Below are 23971 nucleotides of genomic sequence, written 5' to 3'. Positions count from 1 at the left end.
CCACATGAATTAGCCTTATTCATGTCAAATATTTCTTCTAAAAGAGGAATTGCTCACTGCTAACCAAGTTAGGCAACCATTTTGAAAATGCTTTACGACTGTAAGAAATAGTATATTCAACAAAACTGTTCCTTCAAGATCATAATATTAATAAAGGTCTTCATCCTGTTTTGTGACACAAGTAGTCCTAAGTGCCAATTTATTGTCTGTTAGTAAAAAAAGTGGTATAGAATCCATCAAAATGCACCCTGTTAAGGAATGCCCTCATAGCCTCCTAAGCACAGACAAGCTCAGCAAATAACCTGAAGAACTGGGACTCTTAACACCACCTGTGAATCTGTATTCACGAATACACAAAAATTAATAGTCACTGTTTGAAGCTCTTTTAGTTTCTATATTTAATACACAATGTAGATTCCTCTCAATCTTTTCACAAAGTCACATTTTAGAGAGTTCTCTTTTGCTTTCTAGAACTGCAACAGCCGACTTCTCAATGCAACTAAGTGTGCAGTACGTTCAAATAATACCTTCTGAGTCACCTAAACCACTCTGGGAGTCGCGAGGGAGGACCAGGCTGCCAGTAGCGCCAGTGACCAAACGACTAACCACGCAGCAAGCAGCGCTGGAGTAAAACTGCTGGAGAAATTCCTGCCTACAGTACTTACAAGCTGTTGCCGCATTTCTTCCCTAGTCTGCTCAGTTTCTCCTCTCACAGCCCTGTAAATACCGTCAATAAACGGTTGCCATCGATGGGCCGCGGCTGCACCCCAGGCTACCCTCAACTCCCAGATGCTTAGCCTCGCCAGCCTCACATCTTGCTCGGTGACCGGCCCACCCCGAGCCAGGCACACCTCTACCGCCACACGGGTAGCCTGGACGAGCAAAGGCCACTACTGGTGCTTGTCATGCTGAACACAGCGAAACTACAAACTCCCCCTCCCCCTTATGCGCTCAAGAAACCCAGGAGGAAGAACCGGCTGCCTCCACTCGGCCCCAGCACCGCCCCTCCTCCTGCCTCTCCCATTGGCTTTTCATCCTCACGCCGAGGCGGTGATTTGCTCTGCGGGCTGTCAGTCAAGTCGCCGCACTTTTCAACCCGGCACGAAGACCCTCCCACGAGCCTTTTCACGCGTCATCTCGATCTCCCAGAGTACTTCCTGTAAAGCCATTCCTGGCGCGTACCTGTGCCGTGGCCACTCTAGGCAGCAGGAACGGCCTCTATGACCCAGCAGGGCCTGCTACTAGGTCGATGCCCGTGGGCCAGAGTCAGCGGCGGAGGCGGGGGTACGGTAGGAAGAGGCTCCAGGGCGGCCCGAGGAGATCTCGTCCGTGTAGACCTTCGCCAGGAGGCTCAAATCTGAGCCCATCGCAACCGTAGTCCTCCAGAGGCCCAGTGATGTGGGCCCGGCGGCCGCGCAGGTCAGTCGTGGGGCGGGGCGAGGTGGAAGTGCTGCCGGCCCTCACGGTCACGGGGATGTGGTGGCTGCCGTTGGGTCCGCGGCCTTTGGTGGAGGCCGGCCAGGCAGCGGGACTGGCTGGGGCGCGGCGGCAGGCCCGCAGGGTAGCCTCGCACTCTGCGTGCTGTACCAGGCTTTGCTAGTAAAAACTTGTGTTTGTCCTCACGTTCTCTCTGGTCGCCATAGTTTTGCGAGTCCCACTGATTTCTGTCTCATATTTCGTGGCTCAGTGTGCAAAGAGACTGCAAAGTTTCCAGTTAAGCCCGAGATTGTAAGGTAAGAAGAGATGGAGTTTGGTAACCCACTCTGTAGACTACAAAGGAGGTAATATTGTGGCAGAGGTTTATTTTGTTCTGAATTGTTCCGCTGTCATTTGAGAGAGTGAACCCTTTATGGACCACTAAAGGCCTTTTCTGTGACAGCTTGCTAGAGGTGACCAAATTTCCTGTAGGTACTGCCTGCTAAAGGTGACAGTGGCTCGTTTCTGTTAATCAAGTTTTTGTGCAGCCTATAAGTGGAAGTTGGAAACCGTTTGTTTGCCACAAAATTAATTTAGACATAGTCTGAGTGACCAGTGTGTTTTGGCAGAGAATAAATTTTGCTTATATAATGATCTGTACAGATTTACTATAGCACTGTGTATTATTTTCAATCTGTGGGTATATTTCTTTTACTATCTTTTACCTGTTAGTGGTAGGGAAGTATTGACCAAGGTCAAAGGTTGGGTATGGCAAATTCGTAGTAAAACCAGATTCCAAAATATTTATCCACTTGATTGGTTTTACTGCAAGTTAGTGTCTTGCATAACTTACTTGGAGCCATTCTTAATAGTTCAGCAACAGTTTTTCACTTAAGGATTTCATTTTAAGACTAATGCTATTTTTATTCTTTATGAAGATTTATTTTATCAGTGTTTCTTTCCACAAAACTTTTACCTTTATGCTTTAATTTCTGTTCAGTAGCATTATTTTTGTCACTTCCTCGTTATCCATCATGACTAGTTTATCAGATTAAGTGATTAGTAAGAAAACAACTGAAAGTGTCATTGCAGAGACTTGCAATAAACTATTAAGGGGAGGGGAGTTACAATTCACCCCATTTTTTTAAGTTTGGTCATACTACATGACAACACTTGGCAGTTAGATGATTTTACACCTATAAAATGTATAAACGAACTCACAGAAAAGTTTTTTTTTTTTTTTTTAAGAAATGGAATAGATCACTAGAGTGCATAATCAAAAGTGTTAGAGGGATTTGATACAGAAATTCAAGGAGAATTTATGTATGAAAAGAAATGTTATTGGAAACTGTATTATTCTCCACAAACTCTTTCTTTGGAGAGAGCTCATCACCTGTACCTATAGTAAGGTATGTGGAGAAAAGATGGTGATGTGCATGAGAGATTATGTCATGAACAGGCTAGTTCAAACTAATTTCAGTTTTCTGTAAAATTAAAAAAAAAAAACAAAAAAACCTCATAAAAACAAAAAAAAGGTAACAAAACCTTCCAATATATTGCTATCCTTTACGCTGCAGTAATGTTTTGACAATAATTTGTTTTTTGGGTAAATTAGATGCTACTTTTATTGCTAAAAATTTTTAGAAGCTTGTGTCTATCTGCAAATATATTCTTCAGAAACCAGCACTAATCTAATTTAAATTGAAAAATCCTAATATTTGAATAACTTATGCATTTACGTTTTTCTTTACTGTGATACTTAATGTTCTTCATACTGTTAAGTAATTGATATTGGGAAGTGGAATACATCTAAAGCTACCGTCTGTGAAGATTTTTGCCAGGATCTCAGATTGACATCTTCTTTCTTGTCTACCAGTCTGGATTGTATTCTGGGAGGCTGAAAGAGTGTTTGGGTATTTATGGCAATTTTACGTATATGGGGTTTTAAAGCCCTGATGCAATTTTAAAAGAAAGATTTCACAATGTTTACTACAGAGCATAATGAAATTACATTCATCTGGTGCAAAGAGAGATGAAGTAACTCTTTGCTTAGAGTTCTTTGCCTGTAGTAAGCCCTTTTAACCTCTAGGCTTGCCTTGGTTTAAACTTATGGTGTTCTTATTTGTTGAGATCATCATTTTCACCAAATGAAGAAAATTAGTTCCCATTAAAGCTTTAGTGAAACTTTTAGTGTTTGTATAATTGAATAAATAATTAAAATTAGACACCTCTATATTAAAACCATAAAAATTAGATAAATATTGAAAACTGTAATGTAAAAGTGGTGAATTTACATGTATCTGAATCAACCTCTGCTTAAGTCTCTTGAAGCTACCCTTAGAACTCTTAGTACAGCAGTAGAAATATACAAAATATCATCCTCTGAATTTATTTTTTAAAAGTTAAACATCTCAGGTATTGGATCTTCAGTTATGTTAAGATTCCACCCACTGATTAAAAGGCTGTCAGGTAGCTGGCATGTTATGTCCAGTTCATGTTGGTGGATTATTAAGGATTAAGCTAGATATATGGAACGGCTGTTTTATGCAAGGAGAGTGTTTAGATTTGTGAGGGATTTATTTGTTTGAGAGCTGTATGTGTTTGTCTCCTATTAGATTTTTTTTATTCATCACCATAAGAATTTTAGTGTAATTTCTTATTAGTGAAGGTAATGACTTAGGTTTTCATAGAATGGTAGGGGTTGGAAGGGACCTTTAGAGATCATCTAGTCCAACCCACCTGCAGAAGCAGGTATTGTAGTACTGTAGCAGTTCTGGTATTGTCAGATATCTAGGAAGAAAGTGTTCTTCTGGTGGACTAAATAAAACTTATTTAAAAATTGCAAACAGATATTGATAATATATGAAGATTTCTTTATACCCTTTGTAGAATGAATGGGAAAGGTTAACTTCTATTTGCTGATAGTTTTTGACACTGTTACTAATCCAAGGATCTCTATTTGTGCTTTGACATCAAATGTTGTAGTACAAATGTATCTTCTGTGTTTAATCTTTCATGATCTTTTGAAATGGCAGTTCTGATAACTGCTAAAAACTGCTACACAGAGAATATTTTGGAAGGAAGGAAACAAGCTTACAGCTACATACTATTAGTACCAAAAAATATATTGTAAAATAACTAACTCTTCGAGATGTAAATGATCAAGGGATGAGGAGTGATGTCTGAATTAAGTATGAACATACATGTGGATATAATAATGAAGCACATGGTCTTTAAAGAAAAAAAAAATTAATATTCAGAATGGAGGAGTGGGGATGTATTTCCTTTACCCATTTACCTGGATGAGTTTCTGTGTAACCTATTCTAGGTGACCTTGCTCTGGCAGAGTGGTTGGATGAGATGATCTTTTGAGGTCCTTTCCAACCCTTAAGATTCTGTGATTTTTCTGAGGTTCAGAGAAAGGCGGGAAAAGATGAACAGATGTCTGAAGAAAAACTAGTAGTAAATTAAACAGTAGACAAAACAGTCAACAATTTGAGGTTATAATGCATGTACCTTATTATCTATGTGCATTGTTTCATATTGGTTATAATGGCCTACTCTTGCACTTGAGATTTCTCTGCTCATTCAGTGGGAATAGGAATCAGGAACATAAAGTATTTGTCCAGCTAACACTAACTGATAAGTTTTAGGCATAAATAGAATTTCATGAAATTACCTTGCAAGTGTGGTGTGCTTTAATAATATGAAGAAACAAACATGAATAAGCCTTTGAATTGAAAGACAGCTCTGTATTTAAAAAGAGATGTTCTTCATGTATTACCAATAAGCTCTTTCCGTATTAATGTCAGTCTAACTGAAGAACAGGAAATGTTATGTTATTTTTGATATCTGACTCATAAAACTCTTTAGATGTTTAGCAATTTTTTTTTTGGAGGGGTTAGAGAGTTTTTTTTGAAGATACTTTTAATAACACTTTATTAAAAAAGAGGTTCAGCATGTTTGTTACAGTTTAGCTTATGTGTTCTTTAAGCTGTATAGTCCCAGACAGAAACTTAGTGTAACCTGGTTTTCAGTTGGTTACTGACACTAGTGCCTACTTTTTTTAAGAGCCTGGCTTAAGTGTTAGAAAGCAAGATCATTGCCCTGGACTCTGGCCTCTACAGGGATCTACCTGGAAGAATCCCACAGAATAAGGCCATAAAGGGATGCAGGAAGGCTGGTTGATATTCAAGGATCACTTCATAAGCACTCGAGTAGTGCATCCCAATGAGTAAATATCCGAGAAAAGATGCCAGCAGCCCTGCCTGGATGAGTAAGGAGCTTGTCACAAAACTCAGATATAAAAAGGAACTATTCAGAAGCAAAGACAGGTAGCACAGTGTCAGGACCAGAGGCAGTAGGCACACACTAAAACATAGGAAGCTCTTCTTGAACATTGGGGCAACATTTTTTCCACTATGAGGGTAGCCAATCATTGGCACAGGTTGCCCAGGGAGGCTGTGGAGTCCACCTCCTTTGACATATTCAGAAGCTATCTGGATGTGGTTCTGGACAACTGGCTCCAGATGACACTGCTGAAGCAGGCAGGGTTGGACTTCATAAGCTTCCAATAAACACATGGATCCCTTTCGACTTGCTTCTCTTACCACATTTATGAAAAATAAAAAGGAAGGAGGTAGTAGTGAACTCTGAAGTTATCTCTTTTTTTTTTTAATTTGCTCAGGTATTTAACTGAAAGCTGTTTTTTGCAAACCACTGGTTGACTTTCACACATACTTTAGGAAATTTGGAGAGGGGAAACTGTTCCATACTACTTTAGAGTGACTGCAAAAAAGACCTGTTTGCCAGCAAGCCTCAGGAGAGGCAGATATTTCTTTAAGTCATAACCAGTGTCGTTCTATAAATAGTGTAAAATGTCTATTGATCCTTCATGTTTTAAGTGCACTTAACAGTCTTTATATAGCCTTACATATATGTTTAGTATATACAAAGCTGAAGAACTCGTAAGATACAAAAGACAAAAAGGATATATTTGCACTTGTATATAGTATGTGCAGTTAGAAAATGGTCATTTCATGAATTAAAAGAAGTCTTTCATTAGAATACTCTAGTGTGAATTTCTTCCTTGCAGGGTCTGGTTTCCAAATGTTAACTTTCCAAGAACAACAGATGAATTCACACCATTCATAGAGAGAGGGGAATTTAATTTTTCCAACCTAAATGATGGCAACTTGTGTATGGCTAGAAATGAGAATAGATTCAAACTTGCTGTCTTCCTACTACAATTAATGATATCAGCCCCTACAACTTATTACATCTCTTGGACTGTAGCAGAAGACTGCTTTGGTATGGCGTTTTCAAGCAAGTGGCTTATTTGGGGAGGGATGCTTGCTTTTGGGAGGAGGGGCATGTCTAGAGTTGAGGTTTTTTGCTTTGGAGACCTAAGAGAATATATACTTTTTCATATAGACCATTTAAGGGAGGAAGAGAAAGGGTGTGGCGCTACAACTCCCACCTTGACTAACTAGTATGCTCTCAGCACCAAATACTCGACAGTGTTCCCTGTGCTCTTTGGAGTAGTAAAGTTAAAAGCAGACAATAAGACAAAAAGGTATGCTCTGCTAAAAAGCTGCAGGCTTATGAGTCATAGTATGCTGTACTCTGACAGAGAAGGTAACAAGCTCTCTGTCCTACAGCTTCACAGATGAATTAAATAGTTCCTGCAGCCATCCATCTGACCTACAAGCATATCTAAACTTTAGAAGTTTATAGATATTTATAAGCATTAAGATCTTCTCCAGGTTAAACAGCTCCAGGTCTTGGCAGCCTTTCCTCATAAGAGAGATGCTCACGTCCCCTGATCACCTTGGTAGCCCTCTGCTAGACTCTCTACAGAAATTCCCTATCTCTCTTGAATGGGAGAGCCTAGAACTGGATGCACGTACTCTAGATGTCAGTCACAATAGGTGACAACATGCGGTTGAAGAAAGATGGGGAGGGAATGACTGTAGCTGTGAGAAATTACATCAGCTTACGTTTCCACAGAATACAAACCTTAAAAATGAGACATACATCAGTTAAAGTACCATTCTTTATTCTTTCACTAGTTGAGGGTTCTTGATTATAATGAAATCTAATCATTCATCAGTTACACCATATAATACAAGGCCAAAACTTCAACCTGACAGGAAACAAACTTGTTTATTGATGTAGTGCCTTCTTGGCTCTACCATAACATAAGTATATCCAATCTCTAACAACATTGTTTTTACGTATAGTCTTGGTACAGATGTGGACAGAGGTTAATTATGAGTTAGCTATGCATTTAGGACAGATTCCACCATTCTCATCTAGTAAGTATTTCTAATAAAAGGTTAAAGGATGTTGTGTTCCTTCAATGCAGTACTTGGATAAGCATTGTTACAGTCGCATGTTATTGACTATTAATAACTGTGCAGTTGGTATGCATATGTATTTAAAAAGGAAGAAAATTGGAATAAAATCTAGGCAATGACTGTATTTGACAAATGATGAACCTGAGATGTTTAATGCAGAATTTCGGGATTCTGTCATCTGTGGAAAATTGTATCAGAGTATATAGAGCAGACATTGCTTCTAAATCCCTTCTTATCTTCTCAATCTTCATCCTGGCATCTCTATATCTATCTGGTGATCCATTCATATGGATCAGACATATAGGAGCAGAACAGAAACACAGAGCTGTGAAATGAGAATTTAAGTTGGGGGGAGAGGTTTAAGGTAGTTAAAAAGTGGAAAGGAGGTAAGGAGGGACATGGAAAAGAGTCATAAAATTGGGATTGACACTGCTTTCACAAATAAAACTATGTGAGATGCAGTGAAAAGTACGTTATGTTGGCATAAGGCCAATTTTTCAGCTAAGTAACTACTGAAGAGTTCTGGCTATAACTTCTCACAGTGTGTTCACAACCATGCATTTGTGTTGTGTCTTTGACCCATTTTGAAACGGAGCTGCATACTACTGCGACTGTGTGATGTTTCACCTGCTTTACACAAACAATGGCATGTCTACTAATCCTTTCCCCTTTTATGCATACAGTGCAATACAACTTGCAATAATATATCCTATACCAGAACTTCATATCCTTATCAAAACCAAAATGGTTTCAAACGCATGGGTGTCCCTGTTATCTGCTGGTGTAGTCATCAGCAGGTTGAGACCTACATTTGTAGCACAAGGGATCCGTATCTTTCCGTGCTCTTACATCTCCTGATGTAGTCAGAGGTGTTGCCCTTTCTTTGCAAGCTGTGACTGTTTAACTATCCCAGTCAAACTCCATAATTTTGATTCGGCAACAGTAAATATAAAGCACTTCTGCAGATAATTCCTGTTACCTAGTTCCAAAGAAGAGTAGTCAATATTACATATTCAGCATATATTTTGTCTCTTCATGTTCAAGGACTTTTTGAACAATATTTTAGATAACAAGTCGTATGAGGAGCAGCTGAGGGAACTGGGGTTGTTCTGTCTGGAGAAAAGGAAGCTGAGGGGAGACCTTTTTGCTCTCTACAACTATCTGAAAGGAGATTGTAACAAGGTGGAGATTGGTCTCTTCTCCCAAGTAACAGTGGTAGGACAGGAGGAAATGGGCTCACGTTGTAGCAGGGCAGGTTTAGATTGAATATTAAGAAAAACTTCTTCACTGAAAGGGTTTTTAAATACAGGATTGGATTGCCCAGGCAGGTGATGAAGTGACTGTCCTTGGAGATATTAAAAGGCATGTAGATGAGGTGCTTAGGGACGTGGTTTAGTGGTGACCTTGGCAGTGTTAAGTTAGTGGTTGGACTCTATGATGGATTCCAACCAAAATGATTCTATGTGTTTTTGGAAGCTTTCAAGTTACAATGCAACTTTGTTTTGTCAAGCTTTTGGATTCTTTTATCACGGATTTAAATTAAAAAGAGCAACAGATAGTACAGCAGAAATGGGAATTTAGAAGCAGTATTGACACATCCCTTTAGAGATGAATTTGCAATTGGATGTTTAGTAAGGAGTGGGGTGACACAAAAGAGGTCGTAAGATGGGGGAAGAAGAGGAATGGGATATGGAATACAGAAGAACAATAATACAACATGTGACTTGATACATGTGTATCTTTGTATTTATTCTAATAAATGAAAGTTAGGTCTAAATCAAGAAAATTGATGCTGTCCATGGCTTTTATGTAACGGGGAACACAAATGTACTTTTGAGTTTTTGTCACCTTAAATTTAACATAATGAATTTTAAAATATTAGTTATGCAGTAATTAGTCCATCAGATCTGGTGTTTGCATCTAACAGTCTTTTTTAAGAGTACTGACTGATCAAAAATTTTTCTGAAGTCGGTGACAGCTCTTAGCATTCAGAATATCTGTAATGGTGGGCAATAATAGTTTGGTTGCTAGCATTCATTGAGAGAATGTATTACACTGACACAGGATTTTCAGTTTCCATCAAATACTGACAGAAATGACTGATGTACAGCTTCTAACAGTGCAGCACTTTTCTACTGCTCTTCATTACTGTTGTATCAATTCTGGCTCTTTGAGCTAGTTTTTATTTTGTAACTTGAAGCCCTAATATTTTGACTCTGGCAGGTAGTTTATGGAAGATAAATCAATGAGCTATTGTTATGTTTTGCTGTCTACAGGCATTTGGCAGTGGCTAATCTCTTGTATCCCATTTTATGAAAATTAAGTTTACTAAGTTAAAGTTCGAAAAGCAGCCTGTGATTTGAATGTATCTTTGTCTTGTACTTGATCTTTGGATATTAGATATAACTGTATTAGATGTAGCATTTAGAATTCTGGAATTTACTAGTGGTTCAGTCAGCGTGCTTGGTGAAAATATTAATTTCATCTGTGGGACTGATGTGTTAGACATTCAAATGTTTTCCTATACTTTGTCTGTTTTGAGAAATAGTTCTGCCTCCTACACATATAAGAAATAAATAAATAATGTGATTGCAGTATGTTACTGTTTTTTCAGTTGATGTTACTAGTTACTCCAAATGGCTACAGAATCAGTTTGGTTTTTATTAAATGGTAGATATTTAGCTGAAGTATATAGAAACCGAGACAGGGATACAAAATGAATCTTTGTAAATTTATTTGAGCTATGATACAGTGATGGGTTAATTTTACAGTGATTAAGAGACCACACAATTGGGCTTCCAAATTAGACGTTGATCTGAGGATATTTGTCTCAAAACTTGATAAGCAAGAAATAGATGAGAACTAACTGTGAGACATGAGTCTTTGAGCAACTGAGGTCCAGGTACTGACAGTTGATTTAAGGGAAGATTTACCTTTATTGATTTCAAATTCACATCTAAAATATCCACTGCTATTGAGAGTAACTGAAAAGAACTGTTAAATGAAATACATTTTAAAACAACCCAAACAAACAAAAAAACCAAACCTAAACCACAAAACCAACTTAAGACCTCCTCAGTGTGCTTGTGGTGGGTGAAACAATAGTTTTCATTATCTGTTGATATCCTAACTTAGTGAACATAAAGAGGCATAGTAGACCAAAGGTATGGCTTGCTCTCATAGTCTCTCTCAGCGCCCTCCCCTCCCCCCCCAGTATGATAACACTGAATACGCAATACCAAATGCATTATAGCTCTTGACAGAAAGGAGAATCATATGTTAATGATATTCTGTCCAGAGAGGGTATGATTCCTAGCATGCTCACCACATACTACTTTCCCCTATCTGGGCCACAGGTCTGATGCTGGGACTTGACATAGTCTGTTGAAAAGGCTGAAAAGTGGTTATCTCTAATATATGTCCTACTGTTTCTTTCTGTTGAGGTAGTTTATAATAATAAAGTAAAATAATAACAATGAATGTTAAAAAGACTTCATATATCAGAAATTTTTGAGTGGCATGGAAATCAAGAGTTGTCCAGGCAAAAATAATGCAACATGATTAGCAATGAATGTAAAGGAATAGCTTAGGAATTTAAGAATAAAATCAGTGACTCTAAAGAATAAAATAAGTTTCAATTTACAAAGCGCAAGAGAAGAATCAATGAAAGGGTCCAAACAGCTAAGTAAAAGGAGGCACAAAGGGATAGGTCCATTACCTAGATTGGTTATTAAATAATAAAGGAGAACAAGTAACAGATTTTCAAAGACTGATTCTTTACTTCGTACTTTATAAAAGAGATATATTGTGACCTGCTACTTTCATAAAATTAATCTTAGACAGGAAATAAGAGTGGAACCAAAGCACAGAAAGAATAGCCTAAGGAATCTTAATATAGATGTGCTCAAGTGGCAAATCCTAATAAAATTCATCCTAGAATGATTGAGGAATTAGGCACCACTGATTTCATTTATTTATTTATTTATTTAATGTCCCAGAGGGTGAAAATAGCCAGCAAAATGGGTTTGTGTGTGTGTGGTTTTGTGTCTCTCTAGTCTTCCGTTAAGAGCATTATTGAGGCTGTCAGTTTCGATTCCAAATAAAGATCGAGTAAATAGTTTAGCAATTAATTTGTATCTAAAAATACAGGAGGGAGATTGTAAAGAAGCCATATGGCTTGACATGACCTGTTTGTAAGAAACCTCAATCTGTGTCTCCTCTTAGAAAGGATAACAAGCTTGGTAAGTAAGAGGAAAACTTAGGTACTGTACAGCTTGATTTTAATAAAGTCTTTTTCCTTACATAGGCAAGCTAGGGAAATGCAATATCGATACTGTCTCCATTAAATGCTGATATTATCAGCATCAAGTTGAAAAATTGCCTTTACAGAGTAATTATCTATAGTACCCTGTCAAGATGAAATGGCATTCATGAGTTCGATGGTAGAACACACGCTTGTAAAAGTTACTGCTGATGCTAAGCTGGAGAGGGTTGAAAGGCACTTTTTGGGGTTCATTTTAAACCTAAGATCTGAATTCAAAATAATCTTGATGAATTTGGACAGACTCTCTGAAAGTGACATGGTGAAAAGTAGCTCAGGCATATACAAAGCATTATATTTAACAGGGAATACTCAAATATGTAAACATAAAACAGGAAATAACTATTCAGATAGAAAAATGACAGGGGAAAAATCTGAAGGTATATTAGACCTCAAGGTAAATGCTAACTATACTGCTTGAAAAAAAGAAAGGGATTTGTTGTTTCTTTTTTTTTTTCCTGGAGGGTTATACCAGGTATATTGTACGAAAAAGGATGTTGTCCGATTTGGCAAATCTTCTGTATGTAGTTGGCCTCCTCCCGTACCTCACTACTTTTTCCTTTTGAGAAGATGCAGACAGAGTAGAAATTCTTTTCTGTTATGTTCGTTTTCTCCTGCAGAATGAAAACCGTCTTTATTTGTAATAAGAATGCTTTAGATCAAGTGTGAGGATTCTTTGTAATTATGAGGGTGATAAAACACTGGAACAGACTATGTTGAGAAAGTGTGGCATCAGCTTTCTTGGTAGTTAAACATCTGCCAAGATATTCTTGAGCCTGCATTTATGCTGAGTTAGAATTATGTAGTCTCTGGTGATCCATTCCATCACTGCACAAGTACATTGCTCAGACTACATGCTTTGGCTGCACAGAGGAGATATCTAAAATAGCTAAATCATGAACACGGTGGAATGAATGGGTGTGCTACTTCTTTGTATCCTAAATGCAATTTTAAGTTAGAGTAATGAAGAAAGATGGAGAAATTAACGAAGTTCATTTTTTACTTAAATATATTTTCATTTGGCTTCCCAAAAAAGTCTTTTTGCAAAATCACACTTAAAATATTTTGAAGTTTCTGCCTGTAATGTATGTCTATCTGTCTTGTAGTGATTATGCTAAAAAAAGACGGAGGGTGATTGCAGTAGCACTGAGACAGTAGAAACCCCTTGATTACTCATCCACAGTGGAGTAGCCCTGTGGAAAAAAAGTGGCACCCTAGAGCTTACTTGGATCTGTATATTTCTGCAGGCAAAGTTTAAAGACCTGTAAATTTAAATGTAGAATTTTTGTGGGCAGAACGCATTGACAAATATGCCTGATGGTAATACATCTCATACTGGTAGCCCTAGAACAGGTCAATAATAATGCTTATATTGATAGCAGCAATGCAGGAGATGTTACTTGGTATTACAGCTAAAATCCATGTTATCCTCTTAATCATAATTACATTAATATTGGCAGACTGTTGACAATACTCACATTACTATTGATAGATTTCTGTCAATAACACGTTTCCAAATAAAATATATTCATTCATAATTTGTACAATGCTCAATAAGAGCACTAACACGTACCAGAAGAAATTCCTTTTTCCCTAGTCTTATACAATATTTGCTGTTGTTTTTGCTGCACAGTGTACTGTACTGGTGGGATGATTGATTTGTTTAGATTGAAAAGAAAGCCAAAAAACAGAAGAATTGTAAGTTATTTAAGAAGGAAACGTTCTGTGGATTTTTTTTTTTTCTGGGAGGTGTGTCTCAATTTTTTTTTTTTTCTGTGCAGTATCTATGACAATGCAAAATCAAGGGAAAGCCTTTCAAGTAGTATTCTTTACTGTTTTCTCTTGAAGTGTGTTTATGTAGCAAGTTAATCATACATTGAGTTTATTGTGTATCCTATATAACTGTTCAATTCTGATCATCTAAGGTAAGCCCAATGGAACCTTTAACTGAGCGTTGATATTTGTCTCTTTTGTTACTGGTTGTTGGGGTTTAGGCCCAGCCAGCAATGAAGCACCACAACAGTCTCTTGCTCACTGCCCCCCCATCCACCCTCCTTAGTATGGCAGAGGCCCCAGTGAGATGGGAGGAAAAACAATAACCAAGGACCTTGTGGATGGAGACAAGGGCAGGGAGGGCTCACTGCCAGTTACGGTTCCAGGCAAAACAGACTCCAGTTTTTTGACTTAGAAAGTAAGAAAAGTTTATTCTACTATCTACCAGAAACAGAGCAGAACAGAAAGCAGAATCAGAGCAGGATGATGAGAACAATAAAACCAGAACTTTAAGATCTCCTTCCCCCACCTCTCGTTTCTTCCTAGGCTCATCAACCTGCTCCTTCTCTCTCTCTACTTCCTCCCCCACCAACAGTGCAAGGGGGTAGGGAATGAGAGATATAGTCAGTCCCTCACAGATGGTCTCTGCCGCTTCTTTCTTCTCAGAGCAGGACAACTCCTCCCATTCTTCCCTTGTTCCTCTGCAGGGTCCCTCCTTAGTGAACCTCTCCACTGTGAGTTCTTACCAACAGCTACAGCTTCTGCTCACAAACTCCTCCAGCCTGGGACTCCTCTGCAGCCAGCAGCATTCCAGGCACCTTCTGCTGCAATGCTGCCCTTCCACAAATTCACCGCCTCTTCTGGACATAGTCACCACCCCTGGCCTGGGGTCCTCCATGAATTGCCAACAAATCTCAGCTTCTCAACTCCTCTCCACAAATGGCAGTGGAACAGCCTGCCATTTCCCCACAGGATGCAAGGAAATCTGCTCCAGCAGACCTCCTCCTTTCTTCACTCACTGACATTGGGGTCCGCATGGTCACTTCTCTCTCATCCAACTCCTTCCACCACCACCAGGAAATAAGAAGGAAAAACAGGAAGAACCCTCTCTTCTGACTCCTTCTTCTTAAAAAGTGATTGTGAAGGCACTTGATTGGCTCAGCCTCAGAAGCAGGTCTGACTCAGAGCTGGGGAAAGCAAGCAACTTCTTACAGGAGCCATCTTTACAGCTCCTTCCCTGTTAGCAATAACAGCTCCACACAAACTCACAACACTGGGCCTGCAATTCCAAGTTCTTAAGTTTATAATTTTTTTTTAAATTGAAATAAACCAAATAAGCAAGTTAAAATAGTAAAGACATCACAATTTAATGCAGAAACTTGAGGAAAACCATCATTCTCTTTACTATCTGTATAGCTCAGCATAATATGAATTGCAAAAATAACGTTCAAAAGTACAAGTTAAATGTCTTGCCATTTGCAGACTGTGTTTATTATGGAGTTTTAAACCAGAACATCATTTATTCCTACTCTAGAATCACTATTTTTGAAAAGAGTATAAACTGAAATCTTAATATTTCTGATTTTGTATAGAAGTAATTTTAAAAGTGAAAACTTTATAATTTATTTATTTTTTATGTATTACCTCTTGAAAACTTTGTCGTCAAAGAAGAAAAATATAATGACAATTCCCTGCTATAATAAAATAGATATTAGAATTCAGCCCTCTTCTGTCAAAGAAACAATTACTGCTATCCAGATTGTTAGGACATTTGCAGCCCTTTTTCATAGAAAAATACAGTTTTCAAACTTTCCCCTTTAGTGTTTGTGGGAATTAAGTGTCTATCTTGTAAGTGCAGTAAAACCTTAAATACTTTTAGAAGTAAGCATAATGTGTATAGTATAGTACTTCAGCCTGCATGTAACAGTGAGCATACTGAAACATAATTACACATAGAAATCATATCCATATAGCTTTGACTTTAAAGTAACTTGCAGGGTTCAGTCATGGTCATGCAAGCTTTCAGTGATCTTGCAGAACAATGCCCAGTTTTACGGCTTAAATTCGGAATGATTTGAGAATAGAGTACTTCCTTAATTGATCATCCAAAAGAAATCTTTTATTGCATAGAAATATTAGAAGCATAATTTAAAGCATTTTAAGGAGTACAGCTTTATTGTAAGTTGCTTATGGTATTGTCTTACAGTCTTCCTTTTCCATATGGTTTGTATAAAAGTGACTTCAAAGTGGAATCAGTCTGCTAGTTGATATTTCTGGAAGAGACATGAAATACGTCACAGTTAAACAGTATATGTAGTGTGGATTCTAATTTTTTTTTGAGACCTGTTGAATTTTGCAATGTTTCAAGGATTAACAGACAGTGGTTGGACTTGGTTCAAAAATTATTCTCGCTTTCTGTATACAAAGTTTAAACTCACACTGACAGGTTCACTGAAGTTATTTTCTTCAAATAAAGTCCTATAAAGGATCATGGACATGAAAAAAATACCTACTCTCACAAATCAATTAGATTGTACAACAAGGCATGCACAGTTTTTTTGGGAAGGTCAGGGTCCATAGAATCACAGAAGAGTTTGATTTGGAAGACACCTTAAAGATATTTAGTTCCAGCCCTCTATGCTATGGGCAGGGACACCTTTTACTAGACCAGGCTGCTTGTAAGTTGCAGGGAGGTTCTTTATGGCATCTAGTCCATTCTGCTGTGAAAAAATGTGGATGAATTCAGTGCTAAAACAGGTGGCTCAGGGCATCTTTGGGTCATGTTTTAAGAATCTCCAGGAATGGAGATTTCCCTCTAGACAAACTGTTCCAGTTTCCTTATGTCTAATTGGAATTTCTCACGTAGCAACCAGTTGCCTCTCACTGCATCTTACAGAAAGGTTTGACAATCATCTCTTTAACCTTTAGGTACTGGAAGATTACTGTTAGATCACTTCTTAGCTGCCTTATCTCCAAGTTGAACAATCTTAAGTTCCTTCAAGCTCTCCTCATATGTCAGATGTTAGGGATCCATGATGGTAGTAGTGACTGGACTCTTCTCAGTTTGTTGACATTTCTTTTGTAATATTCATAGTAGAGGCAAAAGTAGACTTAGCGTCCCAACTGTAGATTCACCAGTGCCAAGCAGAGTGGAATATGCATGTCCTTCAGTCTGCTAGCTGTAAACTTGCTGATGCACTCCACATCAGCATTATTGCCATGAAGATGCACTGGTGGCTTGTGTTCAGCTTGCTGCCTACCAAAATCTCCAAGTCCTGTTTTGTAAAGCAACTATGCAGTGGATCAGCTCCCAGACCATAGTGGTCCATGGCTTTTCTTGTATATGTCATGATTCGTCTTAATGCTCTGTATTTTCCTTGGGCTTCAGAAGGTTCTTGATGACTTATTCCTCACTTGCTGAGGTTTCTTTAGATAATCTGGCTATACTGGGAAAACAAAAAAAGAACCTTCACATCTTTAGCTTACCTTATTTATGAGAAATCTACAACAGCAGTTTCCCGTAGCACCTGGGATAATAGGAGACAACTGGATACAGTGGTTGAACTGATGTTGGAAAATATTATTAGTAGATGGAACCAAAAATCAGTTACCGCATAATTTTGTATTACTGAGGCATTTTTCATATTTAGCTCTTGCAACTTATTGCATTTATTTTCTTAGTTAAAGAAATCCAGATATAATAATACTTAAACCAAGCAATTTTAAAATATATTTATTTTCTTCCTCTGTAATACATGTACAAGAAGAGTATATGTTTGTTGAAGTTGCTAGTATACATTAATCATCTTGCCAGGAAATTTGCTATACAAGTGGCATAATGCCGTTCCCGTCAAAAGACTCTAGAAAATGTTTGCAGGCTTCAGTGATACACTGTATGATCATTTAAGCCCGAATGCTTATTATTGCTTTAATCTCATATGGTGATTCTTCTAAACAAATCACTGTCTTTATTTTCTGAATTTTAGCATTCCCACCTTGATTTTCATTCTTTCTGTGTTTAGTAATTCTAAGATTTGCTTTCAGTTGCAGGTACTGAAGTATGGCAATATTTTCAGTCCACCCTGCTGTTCTCTTCTAGATTTTGGTTAGTATATTCATTTTCCTTATTTCTCAACAAAAACCAACATACAGTTTTAGAATTCTTGTTTCCAATCTTTTATTTTAAAGTCCAATTGAATAATATAGTTATGCCCATTAATATATTTTTTCATTAATACAGTGAAATATCAAATCTGTGGAATTTTCTAAATCTCTGGAAGCTGTTAAACACTTCTCTGTAACCAAATACAAATGTTACTGGTTTTGAGAAATAGTCCTATTTAACTTCTTTTGAGATTAAATTTTATACTTTTAATGTAAAGCTTCCTGAAAGGAATGTAGCATTCCAAAGGAGCTTTTTTGTTATTTCCTGTTTACTGCTAGTATATTACAACTTTGTTACCTTCAATAAGAACAAAAATAGGAAATGCTTCTTCATACTAAAATCTATTTGATTTATTCCTAGAAAGAATTATTGTGAAGAAATGGCCTCCAACATTGGAAAGGAAAAGAATGTGAATCCTGTGCTCAGAATCAGTCAACTTGATGCTCTTGAACTAAACAAAGCCTTGGAACAACTAGTGTGGTCCCAGTTCACCAGCTGTTTTCATGGTTTTAAACCAGGGGTGCTTGCTCATTTTGAACCTGAAGTAAAAGCATTTTTATGGCTTATATTATGGAGATTCACTGTCTATTCCAAAAATGCAACCGTGGGACAGGCAGTTCTGAATATTCAGTACAAGAATAACTTATCTCAGACAGAGAAATACCAGCCTCTGAGCAAACACCAAAAGTTATGGTATCTTATTTTCACTGTTGGTGGAAAATGGTTCGAAGAAAGATGTTATGATTTATTTAGTAATCATCAACTGCAGTCTTTCTGCAAAATTAAGAGTTATATTAGCTTTGGATCTGGACTACTTAAACTCTGTGGACTCCTAAATTTTCTGATTTTTCTTCAGAAAGGGACCTTTGCAACACTTACAGAACGCATTCTAGGAATTAAGTCAGTTTTTTGCAAGCCACAAAGTGTTCGTCAGGTAGGATTTGAATACATGAACAGGGAGCTCTTATGGCATGGCTTTGCTGAATTTCTGATTTATCTGCTACCACTTATTAATGTACAAAAACTAAAACGTAAAATTTCTTCTTGGTGTTTGCCTATTGCGGGTCTATCCAATAGTGAAAACACATTAGCAGCTCACTGCAAGGAATGTTCACTATGTGGGGAATGGCCTACCATGCCTCATACCATAGGCTGTTCACATGTTTTTTGTTACTACTGTATTAAAAGTAACTGTTTATTTGATATGTATTTTACTTGTCCTAAATGTGGCTCAGAGGTACATAGTCTTCAGGCACTAAAATATAAAATCGAAATGACAGAATTGCATGCCTGATACGAGGTCGGTTTGTTTTTATACTGTACATGAAATGTTAAGTTGCAGAGATTAATGTAAAAATGCAGAAATTATTGTAAACAGACAGCTTAAAGATTGTTTTGGAGACCCTATAATTTTGTATATTGTGACATATTTTTACTGGTCTTAGTTTTTAACAGAGTAACAGTGCCAACTTTACTCTGAAGGAAAGAAAAGTTCCTCATGTTGTTTCCTCTCTTGAACTAATTAATCCAAAATTGGTACCCCTATGTTACACAGTTAATTGCGTCTGGGATCTTGAGTCTGTCAGCCTGTCACTTCCTAACCTCATTCTTTGTACTTCCCTCAAAGATAGACAAGATACTCAGTAAGCTTTCACCAATTTTGTGGATTTTCTCAAGCTTTTTGTAAAAGCTTCTGCCATTGCCAATTTAACTAGTAGATGGATTTAGTGGGAAAGTCATCTTAGTTGTGCCTAAATAATAATACTAAATTTTGATATTATATTTGAATTCCCAGTCTGATGTTCCACTGCAAACAGGAAAGGTGTAAGCTTAATTGTCATCTCAGCAGATTATTAATAGTTTTCATCATATTCAACCACCTATATATTCATCATATTCAACCAGGATATACTCTTTATCTATCCCAGAATTTTTTTCTTATTAATAGATCTTAAGTTTTAAGTTATCCATCTGGTAAGACAAATTTCCATAGATAATATGCACCTACAGGAGACAGAAACACTTCCTATGCAAATACTACCTTCTAGACATTCATCATATGAATGAACTCATTTTCTTGGTCAGCTTTTTGTCTGTGGTCTTCAGTGACATATATATCTCCACCTCTTGCTTCTTCCCTCTAAAGCTGAAGGTCACAGTCCATCATCCTTTGGAATGTTGCAGCTGGCCAAGGTAACTCACATTCTTCTGGGTCAGAGATGCTGCAGAAAACTTTACTCACAAGATGCTGTCTTTGGGACTTGCCACTCTTCTGGGATTTTTTTTGTACGGTCCAGGTAGGTGCCAGACTTCACTAATAGCTCACTACCACACAGAAAAAAAAAGATGAGACAGAGTTATAGGCATGTAGACATATGAAAAAAATAGATGACTCTTCCTGATTTTTACTAGTACTGTTTGCTTTCTTTGTTAGCTTTACAATGCCCTATTTTAACAGTATCCATTTACTCTCTGATCTGCTTTTATAAGATTTATTATTAAAAATTACAGTCCTTTTAACAGAAAGTGTTACCCAGAAGCATCTCATTAACGCAAAAATACATTGCATTATCTTTTGACTCTTAAATGAAATTCTTGGAAACTTAACAGTTGCATTGAGTAAATACCTTTATGATGTCTGTGTTCTTGATTGACTGTCATCAGTAGTCAGCCCCAAAAATAGTATGGTAACAACTGATCCAGTATCTTTGATGTACTTCTGTGAAATGGTTTATTACATTCTTCAGTGTCTGATTAAAACAACCCACCAGCCTGTTTGTTTGAAGATCTTAAATTCTAGGTTTTGATCTTTTAGTGACACACGGTGCTTTCATCTGATGCAATTAAATATAGTTAGCGGGTTTGTAAGTATCTTTGGGCAGCCCAAAACTTGATTAATTCTGCTACTGTTCTGTGAGTCAACAGAGACTTCAGAGTCACTGCTTCCAGATACTGTGCTGCAATATATTATTTGCCATCCAATGCGTTCGTCAGCAGCCTGCCAAAATTCTGTTACTTCCTGTTGCCATTTGAACCGGCAGGTACAAATCTGTCTTTTTTGGAAGTACCAAAACACGAGTCTGTTGGAGAATGTCCTAGAGTCACTTGCTGGTCCTGAAGTGATTCTGAACAAATTGTCCATCCACATCACTTAATAGCCCTTTCCAAAGAAATTGTTAGCAACCCTGACTTTAAAGTGGTCTAATGCCTTCAAAAAGGATCATGAGCATTTCTGCTACCTCTTTCTAACTGTCCTTATTATTTAAGATTTGTACACATCCAAAATCCAGTCTTTGTTGTTTATAATCATAGCAGACCTTTGTTTCTTGTGCTCTTCATTCCATCTGAAGTCACAGTCAGCATTGTGTCAAAAGAGCATGGAATTTTCTGTATTGGACTGTTAGATGTCACGTTCTTCTTATGTAGAAGTTAACTTTCCTATTGAATAATGATATTGAATAATGATTTTTTTCTGAATATTTAAATAATTTTGTCTTCCTTTTTAATTCCACCTTTCTCTGTCCTGCTGTTTGATTTACCTGAACTGTATTAATTTCTCGAGGTTTGTTTTGTTTCTTGCAACTTCAAGCAAGTGGAATCCTAGAAAAATGTATACTCTGGTTTTCATCCCTGTTACAATATCAGTACAAAATCTCTATTTTTTACTGAAGTTTTACACCTTTGTTGTATGGCTCTTTTCTACTGGCTGTGCTATATTGCACTTGGCTCCCTGTTTTTTTTCTTCTGAAATTGGACTTTTGATGCTTAACTTAATAATGGCTTATTGTACCAAAGCATTGGTCTGATACTGTAGTACCTTATTATCAGTATATTATATTTGTAGCACTGACCAACTGTGTAAAGTCTATGTCTTAAGGCATAAATAAACAGTTGGCATTACTGTAAGATCCTGGATCCTAAGGTGTTGCTTTAATTATTTTATTTTCCATGCAAGTAAGCAGGTACTAAACATCTCACAGAAACAGAAGAAAGTGATTCTGTTTGTCAGATACAGATATTTTATTCTTTTTTTTAAAACCTACCATGTGGTGAAACCTTCGCTCAGTTGTAGACACAACTCGGATTGATGAGACTAAGGTTTCAACTGTATATTGGAAAAACTTCTGGCAACTATGTTAGCTTTTTAGGACTCTGAAGTTAATTCAATATTCAGCAGCTTCCTCATTGCAGTGTAAAATTAAAAATACACTTTTTTTTATAGAGTCATTCTGCTTCATTTTGTTCTGTGATAAACTACAGAACAGCCTTACTTGAAAATATTATAGAAGAACCATAATTTGCAGACTAATCAAAGGATTATGAATGTTACATACTAATTTGTTGGTAATTTGTCCTCATAAGCATCATGTATTTTAACGTTAAAACTACCCTAACAAAGGACTAAGATGCACCTGGTGATATTTCCTGTAGAAGATGGGATAAAACTTATTTGGGAATGTTATTCTTTTCAGTTATTTTTCTAAACAAAAGGTTTTTATTGTTCAACTACCGTGGAAATGTATGTCTGAGCAGTCATGTGTGCATCAGTGAAAAGAAGAAATGCCTAGAATTTAGGAAAGCTAAGGAACTTCTACTCAGTCTTAGATAGGAGTTACAGACCTGTATTTTCATTTGTGCTTTGTTGTCTTTCTGTCAACTTTTCATTGTATCTTAAAGCAGTCATAACTGCAACAGACTAATCATATTAATAAATGTATTAGAAAATGTTTTTGTATTGTAATTTGAATGAGAATTACTGGTTGTCACAAGGTGCGAATTTGGAGGCATTTAGATGAAAGAATACTGATTCCTTGCTTCTACAAACCACCACCATTCCATCAACTCCATATGCCTATTTAAGAGAGATGTCATTTAAGTAAGAGTATGGAACATTTAAAAGCAGGGGTTTCAATAAGTAAAAGACATGGAGAGTGTCTGACTTCTGCATTACCTGAAAGTATTTCTTTATTGTTCCCCAAGTGTGAGATGTGTCATGTGAAGATGATCTGGACAAAGTGGCGAAGAGAAAATGTTAAGAAAGGTGAAATAAATGTACTTCTTAAATGCAGTCCTTATTGGAGACTATTACTACAGTTCTTATCTGAGGTATATCATTCTTATGAAAACCACGTTGACAAATATGGATGGATTCCAACCAAAATGATTCTATGTGTTTTTGGAAGCTTTCAAGTTACAATGCAACTTTGTTTTGTCAAGCTTTTGGATTCTTTTATCACGGATTTAAATTAAAAAGAGCAACAGATAGTACAGCAGAAATGGGAATTTAGAAGCAGTATTGACACATCCCTTTAGAGATGAATTTGCAATTGGATGTTTAGTAAGGAGTGGGGTGACACAAAAGAGGTCGTAAGATGGGGGAAGAAGAGGAATGGGATATGGAATACAGAAGAACAATAATACAACATGTGACTTGATACATGTGTATCTTTGTATTTATTCTAATAAATGAAAGTTAGGTCTAAATCAAGAAAATTGATGCTGTCCATGGCTTTTATGTAACGGGGAACACAAATGTACTTTTGAGTTTTTGTCACCTTAAATTTAACATAATGAATTTTAAAATATTAGTTATGCAGTAATTAGTCCATCAGATCTGGTGTTTGCATCTAACAGTCTTTTTTAAGAGTACTGACTGATCAAAAATTTTTCTGAAGTCGGTGACAGCTCTTAGCATTCAGAATATCTGTAATGGTGGGCAATAATAGTTTGGTTGCTAGCATTCATTGAGAGAATGTATTACACTGACACAGGATTTTCAGTTTCCATCAAATACTGACAGAAATGACTGATGTACAGCTTCTAACAGTGCAGCACTTTTCTACTGCTCTTCATTACTGTTGTATCAATTCTGGCTCTTTGAGCTAGTTTTTATTTTGTAACTTGAAGCCCTAATATTTTGACTCTGGCAGGTAGTTT

At 37.1% G+C, this 23971-nt stretch overlaps 2 protein-coding genes across 5 annotated transcripts in view; both read left to right on the top strand.

Annotated features, from left to right (window-relative positions):
- Positions 1-1146: 1146 nt before the first annotated feature.
- Positions 1147-22759, top strand: LOC104549441 (peroxisome biogenesis factor 2). Of its 4 annotated transcripts, none has more exons than XM_061994878.1 (4): positions 1147-1419; positions 14577-15043; positions 17914-17974; positions 18395-22759. In XM_061994878.1, the coding sequence occupies exon 4, from the start codon at positions 18414-18416 to the stop codon at positions 19326-19328; it is 915 nt and encodes a 304-aa protein (XP_061850862.1). In that variant the 5' UTR covers positions 1147-1419; positions 14577-15043; positions 17914-17974; positions 18395-18413; the 3' UTR covers positions 19329-22759. The 4 variants fall into 4 exon arrangements, with proteins under 4 accessions (XP_061850862.1, XP_061850861.1, XP_061850863.1 ...); XM_061994879.1 differs by lacking the exon at positions 1147-1419 and adding an exon at positions 1499-1733; XM_061994877.1 differs by lacking the exon at positions 14577-15043.
- LOC133625295 (peroxisome biogenesis factor 2-like) overlaps positions 20253-23971 on the top strand; it is a 16478-nt gene continuing 12759 nt past the window's right edge. Inside the window, exon 1 of the mRNA XM_061994881.1 lies at positions 20253-20331. The gene's annotated coding sequence lies outside the window, so the exon portion shown is untranslated. The remainder of the gene's footprint in view (positions 20332-23971) is intronic.

The sequence above is a fragment of the Colius striatus genome, chromosome 4, assembly GCF_028858725.1.
Source record: "Colius striatus isolate bColStr4 chromosome 4, bColStr4.1.hap1, whole genome shotgun sequence".
NCBI lineage: Eukaryota > Metazoa > Chordata > Aves > Coliiformes > Coliidae > Colius > Colius striatus.
This window is presented reverse-complemented; position numbering and strand designations above follow the sequence as displayed.

Coding starts and splice junctions, on each gene's coding strand:
- LOC104549441 (XM_061994877.1), top strand. CDS start 18,414: ATGGCCTCCAACATTGGAAAGGAAAAGAATGTGAATCCTGTGCTCAGA.